Source organism: Argiope bruennichi, chromosome 1 (genome assembly GCF_947563725.1).
Source record: "Argiope bruennichi chromosome 1, qqArgBrue1.1, whole genome shotgun sequence".
NCBI lineage: Eukaryota > Metazoa > Arthropoda > Arachnida > Araneae > Araneidae > Argiope > Argiope bruennichi.
Window position 1 is genome coordinate 132321490 of NC_079151.1, and position 21133 is coordinate 132342622.

The window sequence follows — 21133 nt, forward strand, 5'->3', positions numbered from 1 at the left end:
CTAGAGGGGGCCAAATAGGGGAGTTAATATTTAATTAAATTATGTAGATTTTAATTTATATAATTTTTTGAATATTAACTAGATTTTTCATGAGGGATTTAAAACGAATACTATCGTTCGGGATTGAAATTGATTAAAATTTGTAAAAAATGGGTTGAGTAAAATTTGAGAATAAATTTCCTTTTTACTTAATATGTTCAGAAATAAGATTCTGCACTGTGTTGTATTTGAGGTAAATTGCCCTCTCATATTAGTGTAGTAATTAGTAAAACAAAGGAAGTGGAAGGTAAAAGAAAAGTGAAAGAAAAAGAGAAGAAACGAGCAAAAATATACTGAAAGATAAAATTCACGTAAAATTAATGCAGAAAAAAAACCCATCAATTCAAGAAGCACCAATTTTCAAAATCCCTTGCATGAGCGTTTAGTGCTTCGTAGAATAATGAAGAAGACCGAATATGCATTCTTGTACGCTCATTTGTCAATCAAATGAAACTCAAAATTCCACACCAAACTATTTTAATGATAAGCTCAATTATCAGATTAAGTCTCTGTTACTACGTTTACACGCTTGTGAACGAGCAGATCGACAGACGGTCAATCTAAATTTGAAATACTTTAGATGTTAAATCACTGGCATGCTGGCCTACGGGTAGCTCTCTTCGCCCTTGATCTGGATGTCCCGGGTTCGAGTCCTGGTTCGGGTATGTTTGTCCCTCTCCTTGTGTTCCATCTGTGAGGTGTGTGAAAGAGCAGCCCTGTAAAAAGGGGTTGTGCAAGCGAATGTGTGAGTGTCATCTTTGTATGGGCTGGGAGTCAGACTTCTGCCCTCGGGTGTTCAGGGGTCTTTACCCTCAAAAGCACTGGACCCCTCTTTCCGTTGTAACGCAGACACGACATCATCAGACGTTAAATCTGTACATCAAGTATTCCTCATTTAGTGTTCTTCGTTTTGTTGCTATCATGTTAAATTATTTTCAGACCACCGAATTGACAAATTTCCTCTGAATGCACTTCGTTCAAAATTTGATCGAAATTTAAAAATCTGAAGTAGAGACCATATACAAAATTTCATCCATCAAGCTGAAAACGCTTTTGAATAATTGTGTTCACTCATAGGCGTGATTTTATTTTAAAAAATAAGTTTCTGAGATTCTGGGAGATCTAAAACGTGCTGATTCGTCAAAATATGGAGTTCGAATTTTTTAAAAACTATTATAAGTGCAAATTATTGCCGCATTGAAAAGAGACAGTCGAACTCTCCATGGCCGAATGGTCACAGCATTGGTCTCATAATCAATAGATCGTAAGTTCGAATCCGGCTAGAGACAATAGCCGGATTCGAACATACACAGTTTGTGTAAACATTTAATTCCTTGATTTTATGTTTACTTTATTTCATCTTAATGCAGATTCTGTACCTTTCTTTAGTTTACCAGATAAGTATTCTGGACTTTTCTTACTGCCTCCAGAAAAGTATTCTAGAACTCTCCCTGTTAGTATAAAAGCAGAAGATCTGTCAGTCACTGAGTTCAGTTAATAAATTGGTTTAACTCTACTTCTTGTGTGTGTCATTGAGTTCCATACTAAAGAACCTACGTGACATTATAAAACTATACTTAAACTATTATTTATAAACTATATTTTTAATTATTATAATTCTTGGCTAGGCACACCGTCAACCCACTCTTATTTGATTGACTGTTGACGAGTTTTCAGAAAGTTGGTATGATTTTGTCATGTTTTGCAAGTAACTGGACATTAATCTTAAGTCTTACCGAACCTTTAATTACTGTGTCTTACTATAAAAAGTATCCAGAAATTGAATTAAAGCTTCAAGTGGCACAAATAATGCTCAAAACCTGGAAAGTGAAATGCAATCATTTATTTCGCTAAAATTTAATAATATAGGATGTATTAAATAAAATTAGTATTTTGTAGCTTTTTTCATTTTCTGTCAAATTTATCTTTAATTAGGAATCTGTTTTATACATGAAAAAACTTCATATTTTGAAAAATGATGATATAAATAATTTATATACCTTCTTCCTACATTTACTCTTTAAGTTTTATACATGATTTCAGTCTTAAACCCTTCGAAACCACAAACACGCCAGAAAAATTGAAATTTATTCTTAGAGATTAAGAGCTATTGAAGGTGTTTGCGTAGCTGTCGTCAGACTTTGCCACAAGACACAAAATATAAATTAGAGAAATGTTCCAAAAACTTTGTAAATGTTAATCCAAGAAATGTGATTGTTACGGGATTTGATTTTGAATGAAAGAGATGTAAATAACACACAAGACATTTTGCATTGGATACTAAATAATAATTATAATGAGTTATTTCTAAATATATTAACTGTGTTAAAACTTTTCTTTACGTTGCCAGTTACTACAGCAAGTGCTGAGCGCTCTTTCAGCAAATTAAAATTAATAAAGAATTATATTCGGTGAAGCATGTGTTCAGAATGCTCAAATGCACTTCTTGTATAAAGCATCGAAAAAGAAATTGCAAAAAATTGTAATTTTTCTGAAGTAATTGATGTATTATAAAAACAAAATATCGCATTAAAATAAACATAATAATGTATGTTCGTGTTTGTATTTTTTTTTTTTTTTTTGTACTTCACAAAAAATTAGGGCCTTAAATTGCTTCTTGCACCTAAGCCCCTTTATAGAGAAGGTCAGCTCTGTGTAAGGACACCGAACAATTCGAAGATTGATTATCTGAAAAGCGATGTTTTCGGTAGAATTTTAATGCCATTGAACTAGAATGCATCAGGAAACTTTGTTTACAGAATGAACAAGCAGGTGCAAGTATAATAAAATAACACTACTTGAAAGAAGCACAAACTGTATTACTTGTATTTTGATATTACTTACACCTGTCACATCACAATTTCATCTTTAATATTTTACTGTAGGAATCAGTAATATTTATGTGCTAACCATTCTATGGTAATCAACCATAACTCATATTTAAGGGAATCCAGATAGTCCACAAAATCGAGTAGCTAATAAAAATTGTACTTTATTAATATACCATGGTTTGATTTTAATTACTCAATTAATAAGTGTAATTAATCTTTGGTAATTAAAATGCTTTGAATGTAGTAATTTTAAGCTATATATCTATAGTTTGAGTAGATTAATATTTGCGTTAATAGTAATGAAAATAACTTTAGGATTTATCGCTTAAAAAAAACAGTGTAAGTAGTCTCCTGAAAACTTTGTCGCATAGTCTCTAATAAATTTGTCATGCCAGAGAACGTCTTACAAGGCATTGGCTTACAATAGTTACGAAATATGAACCTATGATATGAGTTTAGCATTTTTACTGAATTTATCGTGTTATTCTTGACGCGTTATTTGGCGATTAATCTTTGGCATGTATTAAAAGGTGTACGTACACACTTGAAGATTTTTTTTAAATTTTAACTTTAAAAATCCAATTTTTTCAAAGTAGGTCATTAATATATGTTTAAACTCATTTCAGTGAGAAAAAACCATATTACACTCATTATTAATTCATTAAATAATATTTAATGAGCTAATTAGCCTATTTTTTGAAACATGATATCTTAAATTCTAATGTGTACAAACACACCATTCTAGTTGGAAATGATGCCTCATATGAGTCTTCATGTTTGCCTCAAACAAGTTATAAAAATGTATAGTTTCTTTTAAACAATTTTTTCATCAACGATAAATAGAAAAGGCGAGATTTTTTCTCTAATTTTAACTTTTAAACAGCTATTAAAAATTTATTTCTATAAATATAACTTCGATTGAGGCGCAAAACATCCGCTATTTCATACAGATTATTTTGATATATAAATAACTGTATTTGGTTCAATTCTTGTTGAGTTATGATTGTTTGAATGAAGCAACATAGTGGAAAAATATCATTCTTCATAAAATGAGTTTTAAAAACACCGTAACTAGAGTTTTTAATGAAAGCACCTCAAGAAAAATAATTATAACTCGAAAAATATTTCGAATATTGACAACATCTTGGTACCGTTGGAAAGCTAAAGGATAAGAAAACATTATTAAGTAATAAAAAAATATTCGATATTTTGAACGATTTTCGAAGTTTTAAGTGTGTACATACACCTTAGCATTCAAAAATCGAATTTGTGTTTTAGATACGTTTTACTTAATCGATTGAAACAAAAATATAACACAAAACTGCACCTGTAATCACAAAATCCCATATCAAATTTGACATATTTAAGTCATTGTGTTTTTGAATTATGGCATTTACATGCTTCTGAATATCGACAGACAGTCACCCCATAGTTGTATTTAGCTCAAAATTTGACAGGTCTCTAAACTACAAATGTTAAATCTGTGTACCGAATTTTATTTATCTAACTCTCTTCCTTTTGTAACTATCATGTTAATTTATATTCAAACAGCTTGACAGACGGACTGGACTTTTTCTGCCTAGATTGTACACAAAATTTCAATAGAAATCGGTAATTTTAGTGTAAAGATCGTATACCAAATTTCATTCCTCTAGCTCAAAGCATTTTTTTGATGATTGTAATACTTTCTCTATACTGCGTATACAAGAAAGCAATAATAATAATAATTCACTTTTCTTCCCAAAATAACTTCGAGTATAATTGCCAAAAAATAACAATTGTATTCTACATAACATTAAATGAGTTATAAATCTAAAAATCATAATTAATTTTATTCTAAATATTGATAAATAAGAAAGTAAGAATGAAAAAAAAACCCAAAAATATTACATTTATATCTTTATACTAGCAAATTCAACACATTTTCTCTTTTCTTTTTGTGTTCTCATCTTGAAGGATGTCTGTCTATGATAAACTACTTTACCTCTGGCACTTTTTTTATAATTTAAAAGTTTTAAAGACACGAAATCATGTATTATGGAATGATGTATTTTGAAAATTTTTTCAATGAAATAGTACTGAAAAGTAAATAGTAAATTAATATAAAATTCGAATCATTTTGAAACTTTTTTAGATTATTCGATAGTTAAAAAAAAGGATTGCGAATCTAAATTATTTCGAATGATCTATTATTATAAATTATTACATTTAAAATATTTAAAATACAGTCATACAAAAAAGGCTCAGAGAAACGTTTGATTAGAACATGTATTTCATTTTAAATACACGCTTAAATTTTGAAACACGAAAATAAAAATTTAAAACCTTTAATTTTAATTCGTAAGTAATATAATATATAACTATGTTTTATTAGGAAAATCAAAATAATATGTTAAATCTTATTAATAAAAATTGTTTTTATCTTTTTGAAATATAAATGCTTGTTGAAAATTTATTTAAACTCTTAACAAAAATTATATAAAACATGAGAATAATTTCTAAAAAAACTCATTGCAATAGCTTATAATTTGATTTTAAATAAAATAAAAATTTATATAATTCCCCCCCCCCAAAAAAAAAACCTTCTTTCCAGAAATTTTTTTTATATAATTTCAGACATATCGACTCTATTTAATTGCTTTTATTCTACGCATATAAATTCCATTAAATTGTATATCGATATTCACTTACTACAATAGTTTATAATTTTTTTCATATTCAGAACCATCAGGAATGAACTACCCAACATTTTCTTGCATACATTTTAATAAACTTGTCATACTAGAAAAGCCTTGCATGGCAATTGCGCACATTAGTTAGGAAATATTAAATTTTGTCTTGAATTTAGAATTTTTACTGAATCCACCCTTGGCGAGTTTTTTGGCGATTAATCCCTTGCATGCGGTTAATGGTATTTAAAGTTCGAATTCGTGCTTTAGACACGTTTTTCTCAATCGCTTGTAACAAAAATTTGATGCAAAACTGCACTTGTAGTTCACAAAATCTCCTACCTAATTTTATATATTTAAGTCATTGCGTTTTTGAATTGTCGCGTTTTTCATGTTTTTGAACGTACAGACCGACAGACAATCAATCCTTTGCGTTGCAGTTATCGTGCTAACTTATATTCGAATAGTTGGATTGACGGATTTTTTCAGAACAGATTTTTTTAAAAATTTGATAGATATCTGCAAATTTGATGTAAAGACTGTTTACCAAATTTCAACCGTCTAGCTCAAAGCGTTTTTATGTTATCTTGATCACAAGCAGACAAACATTTTTCAAAAATGTGTTTTCCGAACTCAGAGTCTAAAATATGGATATTCTTTTTTAAAATCTCGCGATTGAATTTTTTGAAAATTACTATACATTCGCTATATTACGTATACGAGAAAGTAAAAAGATTTCTAATGAAAAATTCATTACGAACAGAGTTTATTTTTAACTTAAGAGAAGGGCAATGATAGCATTGTCATGGTTTTAAGCATTTAAATTACGTTACAGAATTTTTCTTTGTCGTCTTTTATAAATAAAAGAGCTCCTCTAATTCGCCCCAAATATTACAAGTATCTCATTGGCCAGAATAGCCTGGTCGATAGGGCGTTGGAGTCGTATTCCTTTGTTTGCGAGTTCGTACCACACCGGCCGAAGACTCCCAATGTGTGTGGTGGCTGGCGCACGTATAAATCGTCGTGGTCACAAAGTCCTCCATCTCGAGCGTAATACTAATTGGGGTACTGGTTCAGACGTGATCGTTCTCTGATTCAGGTTTAAATAACGGTCTGTGGATGCATGAATGAAGTCCGCTCGTAAAAATGGCTGTGTCGTGCGAGTAGCTAAGTCATACTCTTGGCCCTAGTTGGCGCTACTGAAAAAACAAGAGACACTCACTTGGATTAAATCGCTGACAGATAACTTTCAGCGGGCTTGTAAAGTGCAATAACTCACAACAACGCATAAGTATCTCATGCATACAATTCTTCAATATAAATTTTCTTTACCTAGGTTACCAGAATTACAGTAGTTATTTTGAATTGAAAATACTTTGAAAATTTCAAATTAGTGTTTATATATTTTATTTCCTTTCGAAAGTTCTGCAGTTAAACTGTCACAAATAACGTTAAAATTGTTATAGGTAAAATTTCTCAATACTGAGGACGAATTTTCAGTATTTTCATCAAAATTCTTTTTAGAGTACATCTTCGATCAGAAGTTTTTCTGGAACTCAGTGAGCTTATGTAATTCTAAAGAGATGTAATCCTATTAAATATTTACTGCTAATATTATCCAACAATTTAGTAGCATATTAATAATGAAACTTACATTATTGGTTATATTTCCTAGAGTGAAAAAGAAATCATTTTTAAAGAATCATATAAAAGGCACCACGCCTTTTATTTTTTTTATGAAATCAGATCCGAAAACTGTCCAATGTAATATCTTCATTTTCTTTCTTCTAGAGTATCTTCTCTTTATAAACATGTTTCCCCTTCCAGTGAGCAGACATTTTCCTCTGTTAATGAATAGCATGGAATAGCATCTTTTTATATTGATAATGTATTCATGCGATTCATATACTCATGCAAATCATTAGTGGCACTAACTGCAAGAAGAGCAATTAACAACTTGAAGTGCATTCATTGCAGTTGGATACTGCTTAAAACTAATCCCGTTCTTTTCTGATTTTCATTAGATTTCAGGAGAAACTGCTGATCAAAACTGTTGGCAATTCCTCGTCCTATAGTTCTGAACCGCAGGAGATATATGCATATCTGCTGCCAGCATATTTCAAAATATTAATAACTTTCCCAACAGTTTGTCGCCAATGATTGTCATCAGATTTCCATTGTCCATCGATATAATTAAAACCCTGAATATCATAATCAAACAATGATTTATAAAGTTATGAGTAGTTTCAAACAGTTCTGATTGCATGTTCAATAAATATTTGAAGGGGAAGCAGAAATATTTTCATCCCCGAAATAGTCGAATTCAGAGGAGGACAGAAGTCTTATTAATTGATGACTTGTGATGTTTTTTGAAAAAAAAAGTTATCATTCGCTCTAATTACTGAAATGACAGCTTCATGAAAAATTTTTTTCTTTATAATGTCTGGGTTTCTTTCTCAAGCCAGGGAAATTATATACATATATAATCATGTGGAATACAATATGATCTAAACTTTTACATGCATATACTTATCTCCGGCAATGTCCAAAAGCTTCGGATAAATCACTAATAATAATCAGATAAGCCACATGTTTCCCCAGAGGTCGAAACAAAATCCGACGAATAGTTAGGGTACGACTTTTATCAATAATTAAGTGAGACATTGCTCCGATATTTAATTATTTTGTTGGGATGAAGGGAACGAACTATATTTCTATAATATCTTTGTGCGAATGAATATTTATATATTGCACTCCCCCTCTTCCCTCATACTAATCACTCATTCCCTTCCTCCGTGCAAGCGCTTGTAGATGTATCCATGCTCTTATGATATTGAACTGAAAATATCATTTGATTTTTTTATTCGTCTTTCATATATGTGTGTATGCGCGCGTACATAATAAATGTGTTGTGTGAAAGAACCATGACCAGGTTTTTATTGAAAAACAACAACATATTTATCTAGCAAAAGTCAGATAGCTCTATGTGATTTTAAATACTATTGATGGTTCGTACATTTACGCTAAAGAGTCAAAGCACTCTTTGAAATCATTTTTAGAAGTTACAGCTTCGTTTTTTATCGAATTTTCTTACTTTCTCATCTGAGAATTCGATGCTGTTCGCTTATTTTTTTTACTTTAGAGTTCCATAATCAACGGAAATGTAAAAAAGCAATCAAAGCATAAAAATAAGATAGCAAATGAATCAACAAGCAAGAAAAAAGCAATCGGGGTTATTGATTTTGCACCCCATGCAATCTCATTGAGCATGCCAATTATTGAATGATTTCAAGACCAGCGTAGCCCTCTCAACCACTGAATTTAAAGGGGGGGGAGATCGAAAACTTTTAAAAAAAATGGTTTAGGGTGCAGCCAACTGATTCTTCCTCCCTCCCCCCCCACTCTAAAAGACAATCTTCGCTCCCTTTATTTTTCTTTATTGTTTACATCTTTGATTTTTATAGTCTCGAAAAAAACACCTAGTACATTGAATATTCATTTTTTTTTTAATTTTCAAACAAAAGATACTTGGTTCTAAAATCTTATTCAGATGCAAATTTTGATTAGGAATAATTTATCATCAAATATTACATGTAAAATTAGTAATGTTGCAGATCGATAATTGCAGCGCATATAATATTCTTTTTTTTTTTTTTGACGAGAATTATCGATCTAATTGAGCAAAGATAGAAGTGTCGGATGCGAAAGGCAGACTTGATAGTTTTTTATACTGCAATTCAACATTCACATAATTTTTTGTGACAAAACTACAAAAAAATGTATATAATTATACTTCAAATGCAATAAATTTCATAAGTGGCTTTGAAATTAAAAATGTATTTATTTAAGGGTAAAGTAGTCTTTTTAATAAACCAGTGGGAATGCTCTCCCCGAAACTTTCCCGCATACTCTCCAATATTGGTCTTATCCCCCCCTTCCTTTCCACAAACTTTTAAATCATGGATACGACGGTAAATACCTTGCATGATATTGGCTAGCATTAATTAAGAAATATAAATCTTTGGTACGAATCTAGTATTTTATTGAATCTATCTTTGGGGTGAAAAGGATTTCTGACGACAGAATAGGATATATGACAAGCAGGAGCACATGTTGAATTGCATCATTAAGGCATTCTTTTCTTATACTCCAAGTTTTGCGATTGGTTATGCTTTTGAATTATTATTGCGTGAGCTTTTCCATAGCTGCCATTATGTTTTATGGTGATTTTAAGTTAAAACAAAAGAGACGAAAAGTTGAACCTTAAGTAAATAGTACACGATGAAGGTGCAAACACAGTATCTACGGCCAAAATACTGTGTGATGACAACCATAACAAAAGAACAAACTTTATGTGCACATATTTACACATATTACACACGATCTCAATACAGTAATCATCCAGCCTGAGATTGAGAGAGATCCATCCCGAATAGTCCTCATGTAGTTTCAAAACATATCATTACTCAAATAAAATGAAATAATTACATTTTTGGATTAATTCAAGTTTGCTGTGAGAGAAATAGTTTAATCTCTAGATTATTATCTTTTTCTGAATATTCACCAATAAATGTTATGTAGAAATTAAAATTTATACTGTCCCGTAATATATATAAGAATTATTTTAGACTAACTGTATTTGCACCTACATTGCGTCATGCATTGAATTGAATGTTTTGGAATACAATTTAACATCGTAGTGTTTTGATAAATTTACTTATTTTTTTGGAAATCTAACCTGTTTCAATTTTACAAACTGTAAATTTGCTGAGGCGTTTTCTACCTACTTATTGCTTGTGAATTCTTAAAGGTACTTGGAGAAAATGTCAATATTCACACCAACAAATCAAATAAGATTAACTAATGTGGCCGTCGTACGCATGAAGAAAGGAGGGAAAAGATTTGAAATCGCATGTTATAAAAATAAAGTCATGTCATGGAGAAATAAAGTGTAAGTTTTGTAAATGTATGCTGCTTATACATCTTGTGCTAGTGATATTTTATACGAGTAATGCCATTTGCTTTGTGAGATGACAAATGTGATCTTGTCACTTATTTGGTTTTGATTTGGATATTCATAATTTTTTTATTGTTATGTATATTTGTCATTAACTTATCTTTTGAGCAATTGACAAGAAGTTTAGGAATGTATTTCTAATTATTAGCAAATCTAATATGTTCCTGATTAATTATATGATTTAATAAGTTGAAGTTAAAATTTTCGCATTAGTTTTAAAATTAATTAATTAAATATAGTCTTTGTTATTATATAATGATATCATGTTTAAAGCCTTGCTTTTAATTCTTAAGAAAAAAAAAGAAAATCTATATTGTACTTTCCTGAAGGTGGATAGTTGAGATGTTCTAGAACAGAATTTTCCAACCTATATGTCTGTCCTATATTGCAGCATATCAGTGAAGCGTTCTTGAAAGTTATGCTTGCGATGGTAAAAACACAATGCATAAGAGATTAAAATGAAAAAAAAAGTTATAAAAATTAGATTTTCCTATTTATTTGAAAAGTAGAAATCATGCATGACAGAAAGTTTGCTGGATAGTACAGGTATGTAAAAATACCAAAAATGCATAGTTAAAATGTTAAGATTTGTAATTTTTCTAATACCTTCCAATAGCAGGCACCATATACATAAATTAATAAATAATATTGAAATAAGCTTCAATGAACTCCATAAAATTCAGTTATATGAAATAAGTATAAAGGTTGCATTGAAATTGTTTCAGTTTGTGTAAGTGATTAGGACGATGAATAGTTTTTAGTTTAAATCAAACAATAGTTGGAATAGTTTATTGCTCTTAATTACATAAATCCTTAATGTTATCATTAAAACTTTCTTTGCATGAAGGAGGATGTGACAGTAAGGGGTACTCGATATTTAAAAGAATAATTAAAAGAGTGTGCTAAGAAATAAAGGATGAGAACCCTAGTTCTAAGAGATATTTAGGTTAAAATTTCACAATATTTAGGTTAAAATTTCACATCTTTTTAATTCATGCACTAAATTTTTTTATTTTGATATATAAAAGCTATTTTATAAAAATTATAATATTTGTTATGAATATTATATATATATATATATATATTCTTGTAATTGAAAAGAATTTAAATTATCTTAGCATAATAAATAATTGTCAGAATTAAAATACTATTACAGTCAGTTGAATGTTGAATGCATATTTTTTATTCGACTGCTGATAGTGGTCCATATGTACATTACTCACAATTTTTCATTTAAATATATATATAGATTTGAATAAACATCAGGTTTTGATCCATAAGCAATTGAGTTAATTTTTAATATGGAAAATATGCAGTTTTATTTAATAATTGCATATTAGTTAGGTAGTGTTTCTGATCAAGCAAAAGCTTGATTTTGTTTGTAAAATAGTTTTAAAAAATAACGAAAAAGTTATTCAGAATTTCTCTTAAAAGATTTGAATTCTTTAAAGTTTACTTTTATAGAAGGACATTTGTTTCGCTTTTCTAATTTGTATTATTAGTATGCTCATATCAAGATGACACTATGTGGCAGACACAACAGCAACACCAAACTTCTGCTAAAAGTTGGTAAAAATTTTTTTAAAAAAGCATGTGTGATGAATTTAAGCAGTCTTTAGATTTAACTCAAATTATATATTAGCATTGAAATTATTAGTATATTATAGCATAATTGCATTGTATTAAAAAAAATGTGTATAGTATAAAAAATTTACATTCAGCAATTCTTTTTCAAACTAGAATAAACCAGCATTTGAATGTAGATCCTGACCTGATGTTTTTAGACTATACCAAAACCAATTTTTTAATAAAGATTTATTTATTTTTATTTCTATAAAATTTGTGATAAAAAATTTACGGAATATATGGAAAAAATACATTACATTAGATTCAGTGTACAATAATAGATTTTTCCTGATTCTAAACCTATTATTAAAATCTGCATAATAACTAAGCAGCTTCCATAATAGGGTCTTTCCTCATTGTATCAAGACTTTTTAAAATATAAACTAAGACATACCTTTAAAAAATAAAAATTTTCCTCATCTTATAGTTATAATAATAAATACCTCATTAATGCATTGAATTCGGTTGTACCATATTATCATTGTCGCTAGAAAGATATTATATATTACATAATAAATTAATGCAATAAAATAAATATCATATTAACTCATTTAATTCTTTAATACCAATTTCACTGTATAAATTTGCTGAATATTTGATGAACCATTGGCTGCTGTTAAAAACGTATAATGTTACTAGTTATTCTTAGGAATTCAATATTTATATGGATGTAATTTGTAAAAAAAAAAGTGTGTGTGTGTATATATATATATATATATAGTAGTTTTCAAAATTTTTTAAATTCCTTTCATTAAATTGTACAGTGTATATTTAAGAAAGAAAAATTATGTAATCTTATTGTATAATTTTTAATTATTGGTATGAAAATCTAAAAACATTAAAGAGTAAATTTATTTTTTAAAGAAATTGCTATATTACCTAACCATGGACATTTATTTATTACCATTTTAAAATTTATATTTCATTTTGCAGAGAAAAAGATATTGATGAAGTACTTCAAACGCATGTTGTTTTCACTAATGTTTCCAAAGGGCAAGCAGCAAAAAAGGAAGATCTCATTAAATGCTTTGGAACAGATAACCAGACACAAATTTGTGAAGAGGTAAAGATGAAATTACCTTCTCATATAAATTATTTACATTGTAATTAAATTATTTATCTATAATATTAAAAACTTTTGTTTTCCAACATTTGAAAGTCATAATAATAGAATAAAAACTCTATTGTTATTTTGCAAAAAGTATAAAATTGATTGGTTTTCTTATATGATTTTATTAAGATTTGAGTTTCCTTTTGTTAATTGCCAATGAAATTATAAATGATTTGTCCTCTGTGTTTTTTGATTCTACCTGATACAATTACTTATTGTTGCAAGCACAGTCATGTCCTCTCCTATCTCCTATGCTACATAGGTTTGTCCTATTTGAACTCCTTTTCAGGGTTATTTTACTGCATATATATATATATATATATATATATATATATATATATGTGTGTGTGTAATGACATATAATTTATATTCTTAATATTCTTAATTCTAAAATATTCTGATATTTTCAATAACCAATTAAAACCAATTCCCACTTTTTAATTATTTCTAGCACACAGCAATATTACTGATTCTGTCGATTCTCATGCTGGGACCAAAGGGATAAAAATCCTTAATACCTTAGAATCTTTTTAAAAGATAACTGTTCCCATAGTGATTTTATTCTAAGATTTTGATAGGGATTTCTTTGCTATATGATGTCTTAAGCAGGACAAATTTCTCTCTCTTTTGCTGTGATGCCATGATGTAAATTGATACATCTTAATTCCAGTTCTTCATACACATAATATGCCTCCCATACAAAATAAATTAAAGTTAATTCCAAAAGTTTTTTTTTTTTTTTTTTTTTTTAGCCATGCATCTGCAAAATTATGTTATATATATATATACCACCTAACCACCTAACAGTATATATATATATATATATATATATATATATATATATATATATATACTGTTAGGTGGGTTTTTTTTTAAGACTTAAGAACACTAAGATGTTGTCTGAATGCCAGAGTTATTATATTCTCTATGTTTAAGAGACTTGCTAGTCCATCACCTTGTCCACTTTTATGGATTGTGAATTATTTCTTCAAGAGAATTACAGTTTTGTTTTTTAAGGTTGTACTAGAATTTATTTAGGATTACCACTTTTGACAAATAATCATCCAAAAAAAAAATTCATTTTGGCAACCACATCATATTCCTTAGTCAAGGGTTAATGGATATTTCCTGAAATGTTTTAATATTATTTTGATACCTTGCTTACTTATACATTGTTTAGCGGCATAATTAACCACTAGACTATTCTTTTCTTAGCCAACTGTTTAATTACTCAGGCAGTTGTATTATTCATTAAATAAAATAACTTGAAAAGTGTGTGATATGCTTTTTTGTGTAGAAATTCATCTTTTAAAAAACTATTAAATAAGTTAATATTAAAGTATGCTTTGTTATTTTTCAGATTTTATCCAAAGGTGAACTTCAAATATCTGAAAAAGAGAGGCAAGTTCTTTTAGAATCTACTTTTAAGGACATCGCAACCATTGTTGCTGATAAATGCATCAATCCAGACACAAAGAGACCATATCCTATGAGTATTATTGAGAAATCAATGAAAGAATGTCACATATCTGTGAAACCAAATAAAAATTCAAAACAACAGGTATGTAATTCAGTGCTTTCATCTTAAAGATATTTTAGTTTTCTCATATTACTCCTATAATTTTTGTTTGTTTGCAAGTTTCTTTCATTTTTTAAATGCAAGGAGGAGAATGGTTTGTTTTATACCTTTCCTTTTTAATCATTGATTGTAGGAAATGCGAGTTCATCCTCTTTGAGTTTTTCTGTTATATACTTTAAAATTAGTATTATAAATTAATGCATTACATTACAAAGAATAAAAACAACAATCATATGATGGAAAAAATAATATTTGTAACTGTAATTTATGGCAAACATTCTTTTTTGGAATAAAACATCATACTATTCTAATACATTGTGTAGAAACTGCATAAAGAAAGGAGCTAGAATTACTGAATTGAAAATCTCGCATCAAATGCCATTAGGTACTTTATTGGCTGTATCTAATAGCATTTGATATTGAAATATTGTTAAATTATATCATGCTTTCACATGATTTATGTAAATTATTCTTACTGATTTAGAATGGACCTGGAAATTTTGTCTGTTTACCATTTATGTAAAGTGCCATCCATGCATGATTATATAAATAAAAATATTTAAATCATAAAATATTTTTATTTAATATATTTAATTTGAGAAACTTTTTGATAATTATTTTTTTTAAAACTTGTTTTAATATTTTGTATAATTTAAATTCATTAAATTAAATGTTTTTGACTGAAAATAATCAATATACTATACTGAATGTCGTAACTTTAAAGCATGCATTATTTTTAAACAAAACTAAAAGAAAAAAAAAAAAAGCCCAGAATATTGTCAGTGATCTTCATAAAATGCAATGTTTCTGCAAATAACCATTTTTTTTTTTTAAAGATTTAGGCAGAAATTATCAATAAGGAGTTTAAATAATTCAAGAAAAGTAGTCTTAAAAAAATAAGCTAAAAATCGAGGAGTAATCTTGTAAGAAAAGAAGCATAAGTGAAAATTAATTGTTAAATTAAACCACTTAAAATTAAGATATTGTGCAAGATCATGCATCAAATTATAGTGGGTACAAAAATGGTATAGGGTCGGCTACCCACTACTGCAACAGGAAGTACCTCCCAAGGTAGGGATTTTACCACGTGCAGTGATGACTCTTTGGACTTAACCTCAGTTTCTGTCATTGCTGTCCAATCATTCAGATTTGTCTGTGTGTCTCAGGGCAGATTGGAGTAGTCAATTTTTAATATCTGCAGGTTGCTTAAAATTCAGAGATATTTTAACTATTTTTTTAGAAGTAGAAATTTTAATTCAGACTCCCAAAACATATTTATGTTTACACTGTTAAAATGATTTTTATGATTCAAACGGAAATTTCTTGCAATAAGCTTTATATAATCAAAGATCAAGTAGAGATGGCATACACAAATTACCATTTTCCTCAAAATCTGAAGGGGAAAAAAATGATCTTGGATGCAATATATTTTGTTTCTACTTAATAAGAAATATTGTACTTCTGACCTAGTCAAAGGAATAACATATCATGATGGTTCAACTTGATCCAGTTTCACATTTAAACCTTTTAAAAATATTTTTGGTTAAGAATAGAGAAATCAGATTTTTCACAAAATAAGACTAAAGGTCTGACTATATTATACCTACACTAATATCACTTCTTGATTATATTTAAAAAAAAAAAAAAAAAAAAAACTATGAAACAAATAATAATATTTGCAATACTTACCTTTTAGTTGTGAAATCTTATTCATCAGATAAGTATTCTTTTAAAAAATTAAGAAGTTAAGTCATTGGTAGTTAATTAGTATAAAACACATTAACTTATAAATTTTTTTACCAGTTGCCAATTTAGGCAGATGTGTAATCAGTCAAAGAAACATTTACCCTTATGCTTGTATATTTAAAAATTTTCTTTTGTCCATATCTGATTCTGCATTAATTCTAAATTATTTTTAAATTTCCCTGTCATAAATTTTACCTTTGATTTGTTTTCAAAGGCATTGGAAGTTATAAAGAAACTACAAGAAGTAATGCCAATTGCTCGATCACAGATGAAATTGAGGGTTTCTATACCTGGAGGAAAAGCATACAGGAACAAACTGAAAGAACTTGCCGCCTCAGTTGAATCACAAAATATGGATGAAGGAAATTTACAAATGGTATTTATAAACAGATTTTTTAAAACTTTTAGTTACTCAGTTCCTGGTTTATTTTTTCATTTTATTACTATAAATTAAAAAAGGGAGCATTATGCAGTTAATGTGTTTCTATAGTCAGCCTCAGCATGGCCTCAGCATTTGAATTACCACCATACTTAATGATAGGAAACTGATTCTTGTTTCTAGCAATTGTGCAAGAAGCAAATTTTGATGCTTTTGAAAGTTATTCAATGATCAGTCCCAGCTTGTATTTCACCTTATTGTTGATTCATTTTTATTATTTTCCCACCCCCATGTTTTTTGTGAAAATATAACCCATTACAATTTTTTTAAAAGTAAAAACCAGATTTTAAAACACTTTCATTTAGTACTGCAGCTCGGCATTTCTAATGGATGAATAGTTACTATATCCAACCTGGCACTAGAAGTGCAATTACATTTCTATTTAGAGAATGTAAAGACTGTGGATGATTGTGTTCGAGATATAAATTTCTGATTAATAATTTATCATATAATCTCTTTTACTGTCCTACAACTTTATTCAATTACGACAATATTTTGTCTTGTAAAGAAAATAATAACAAAAATTCAATCTTTCTCAATAAAAAGTACTCATAATTACCTTTCATGCTTAAGGATATTTTTTTGTTGTTGTTATATCAATGTTTTAAATCCAATTTGCATTATAATGAAATCTTTTTAGATTCTTTATTTACTTTTTCTATATTTTCCTTAATTAAATAACATTACATAAATAAACTCCATCTTTCTGAAACTCTTTTGTTTTCTCATTATAAATCAGAAAATGCATTATATTTCTAACATATTACACTCTTTTATTCAAATCAGATTTTTTTTTTGTCATCTACATAATATATGCAAATGAAATTATTTTTTTATAATTCATAATTAAAAAATAAGTTATTTGTTAGTATTTGTAGAATTGTGAATATTCTTTCTTTAGTAATAAAAGCATTCAACATTTCAGGTTTTCCTTATTGATCCTGGAAACTTCAGAAAAGTTGATGAAATAGTGACCAATGAGACAAAAGGCAAAGGACAGCTCGAAGTGATAAGTTTAAAAGATATTCAGGAAGGAGATGAAGCTTTGGAATAAATTTGAGAGTACGTTTGGTTTTTATTCAAAGAATTTATGTATTTATTGCTTAATATATGTGATGTTCAATTTATTAATAAAAGTTTAAAAAGTTTTGTATTAATATTCTTACAATAAGGATTTTGAAGTAATATACCATCAGTTTCAATTTATGAAATGGAACTGTTGATTTCATTAAAATTTATAACTATCAATTTAGACCATTCATTTGAACAACATTAATTCTAATTGTAAGTTACTATATTACTAATGTGTAAATCATTTCATTTGTTACTGCTTAGATCTCGAGGCACGTTGTGCTATAAAATACATTCATTTTGAAAATTTGTTGACAAAAAAAAAATGTAACATAGGCCAAGGTGTTCCTTAATCCTTTCTGGGGCCATGGGAAGTATGATTACCACCAAATTCATCAGTTGTTGTATGAAGTTATGCAGGTAGGTATAAGTTCTGACAAGTTTTTTAATAATATAGACGCTTACACGCTTCAGTTCCTTATCTTACACAAAATGGTGTACCTTGATTCATTACTTATTGATTAATTAAATTAATTTAATAAGCTAAAGGAATAATTTTTCTGAAACTAATCTCAATCCTAAAAATATTTTATATACCGTGACTAGAAAAATGTTCTTTTAAAGAATTAATTCAAGTTTGAGTGTATGACATTTTTTAATAATTATTCCAATTTCATCATTTACTTAACTGGAAAACAAACAAAATAAATCCTGTAAATATTCATTTTAATTTAGCAAATACCATCTATGCTATTTTTACATTATATAACATTAAATAAAAACATTGGAAATTAATTAAGATTTAAATTTATACTTTATTCTAAATTTTTCTCTTATTTCTTGATCCAAATCCTATTTAATTATTTCTAACATGTGCTCTAAATAACTGCCGAGTATTGATTTCTTACATTCCAAATGAAGGAATAAAAATGTCTAATGCCAACTACTTTTTTTAAAATAAAGATATTTAAGAGTCCCTTTCTTAAATCAGCACATACCAAACAATTCCTTATAAGATTCTCTTAGTAATAAAATCCCAAGGGAAAAATTTGTCATTATATAAAACTGATGTCTTATCACTCTTTTTAATTTTATAAGAATTATAAATTGCTATTCAGAATTATGTTTATTCTGATATGATGACAATAGCTATTACACCAGCAATATTTTATATCCTTTAATATGGAGAAAGTCAGCATATTGAAATTATTACTTGTGGATCAGAGAATCCTTATGTTGATTGATAAAAGATTGTATTTAGTGTGAAACTCTAAGAATAATATTCATTTCTTTACATGCATTGTTTGGGGGGGGGGGAACCTTCATAGAACTTTTAGCTATTTTCCAATGTTCTCTACAAATTTGATTTCACTATTCATTAGTTTTAGCAGCAGAATGCCTTCAATAGGATAAGCCATTCTGAACTACAGAGTCCTTATTACCATTACAATGCAATTTAAATATTTGTTTTGTCATAGAAGAAATATTATTTGGCAGAGTCAAAATTTCTTAAGTTTTATGATGTGCTGAAATAAATGTACTGTTGAAATAATTCATGAAGAAAGGTTGTCTATTTTATAAGGATATTGATTGCAAGAATACCGCTATGAATATTACAATAAAGCAAATGCATTCATTTGAAAAGTCTCATTCTCTTTTCACTTATTTGACCTAACATTACTAAATGAGTAATTTGGATTAAGAAATGTGTGTGTTTAAATTATTGGTATTACATTCAAAATATAGTTGCAAATATCAGGTTGAATCCGATATTAGAAAAACAAAAACATTTTATTCCCTGCAGGTAATTGTTCTGAAACCACTTTCCATTCATTAATTTCTTGTTGAATTCTTTATAAAAAATAGAATAAAAATCCAGTTATTTCTTATGATGAAGGAATATACATACTCTAAAAGTCTTAAATCATATTTTTTACACTTAAACCAACTGTCAAATATTTGTTTGAAGGCGATAGTACCAATTATTCCTACACCCTCTTTAGAATGGCATCAGGTATAGACAATAAAGGCAGCCCAAATAATCAACAGGTCCATTTCACCTTCTCATATATGAAATAAAGAATAAATTTAGACGATTATAATACTGAAGAAAAGTGAAAACTCTTTGAACTAGATATATGATCTTTACACTAAAATCCATTCAGAGAAAGTTGGTCTCTTCAAATATAAATTGTTATCGATCTACCTTTGTTTAGCAGCTAAAATTTAGTTAAATCTATATACCGAGTTTTATTCATTTATAATGTATTATCTAATTTTGAATCAAATCCAACAAGGGTTTGAACAACAGTCAGTCCTTACTTTAATACGTGTTTGAGTTATCACATTTACAACTTAAATATGTGATTTTGTGACTAAGTGTAGGTCTGTGCCAAATTTTGGTTTTAATTGACTGGGGGAAAATATATCTAAAACACAGAATTTAGAAACTATTGACTATGCCAGGCATTGGTTATTGTGCAATAGCCTTATAACATTGAAACCCCAAACATATAATGTACCTCATTAATGTAAGGAATTATTGTAACCAAAAAATAAAATTCTTTAGAAATCTCCAATTGTGCGAAGTTATTGTATTTTCTACGAGTTTGAAAGATCAAGTACATAAATAGATATTTCCCAGTAATCAAAACCAATGAAACAATATTATTTCAGGCAACTGATTTATTTTCTAAGCTTCCTGACATACTCAAAAATGTTCTAAACACCTTTATTATACAATTTTTAGAATGCAGTTATTAGATTCCTATTCAAAATTTGTAAACTATGTAAGGCGCAAGAAGTTTTTCTACAAAAAATAGATAATCAAAGTTTCAGTAACTTTTCTAGTTTACTTGGAAGCCCTGCAAGATGAATGTTTCATTCAACTAGACTTTTATAATTCTAATATATTTAGATATGAAATTAGAATATATAATATCTTTTTCTGAATAAAGATTCAGATTTAAAAAAAAATCTTTAAAATTTGTTTCATTTCTTAAGGC

General features: G+C 28.2%; 1 protein-coding gene across 1 annotated transcript; it reads left to right on the top strand.

The window, feature by feature from the left end:
• Positions 1 to 10189: 10189 nt before the first annotated feature.
• Positions 10190 to 18214, top strand: LOC129980953 (ribosome maturation protein SBDS-like). Its single transcript, XM_056091477.1, has 5 exons — positions 10190 to 10490; positions 13116 to 13245; positions 14654 to 14854; positions 16833 to 16994; positions 17983 to 18214. Exons 1-5 carry the CDS (start codon positions 10363 to 10365, stop codon positions 18109 to 18111), a joined length of 750 nt encoding a protein of 249 aa, XP_055947452.1. The 5' UTR covers positions 10190 to 10362; the 3' UTR covers positions 18112 to 18214.
• The last annotated feature ends 2919 nt before the right edge of the window (positions 18215 to 21133 follow it).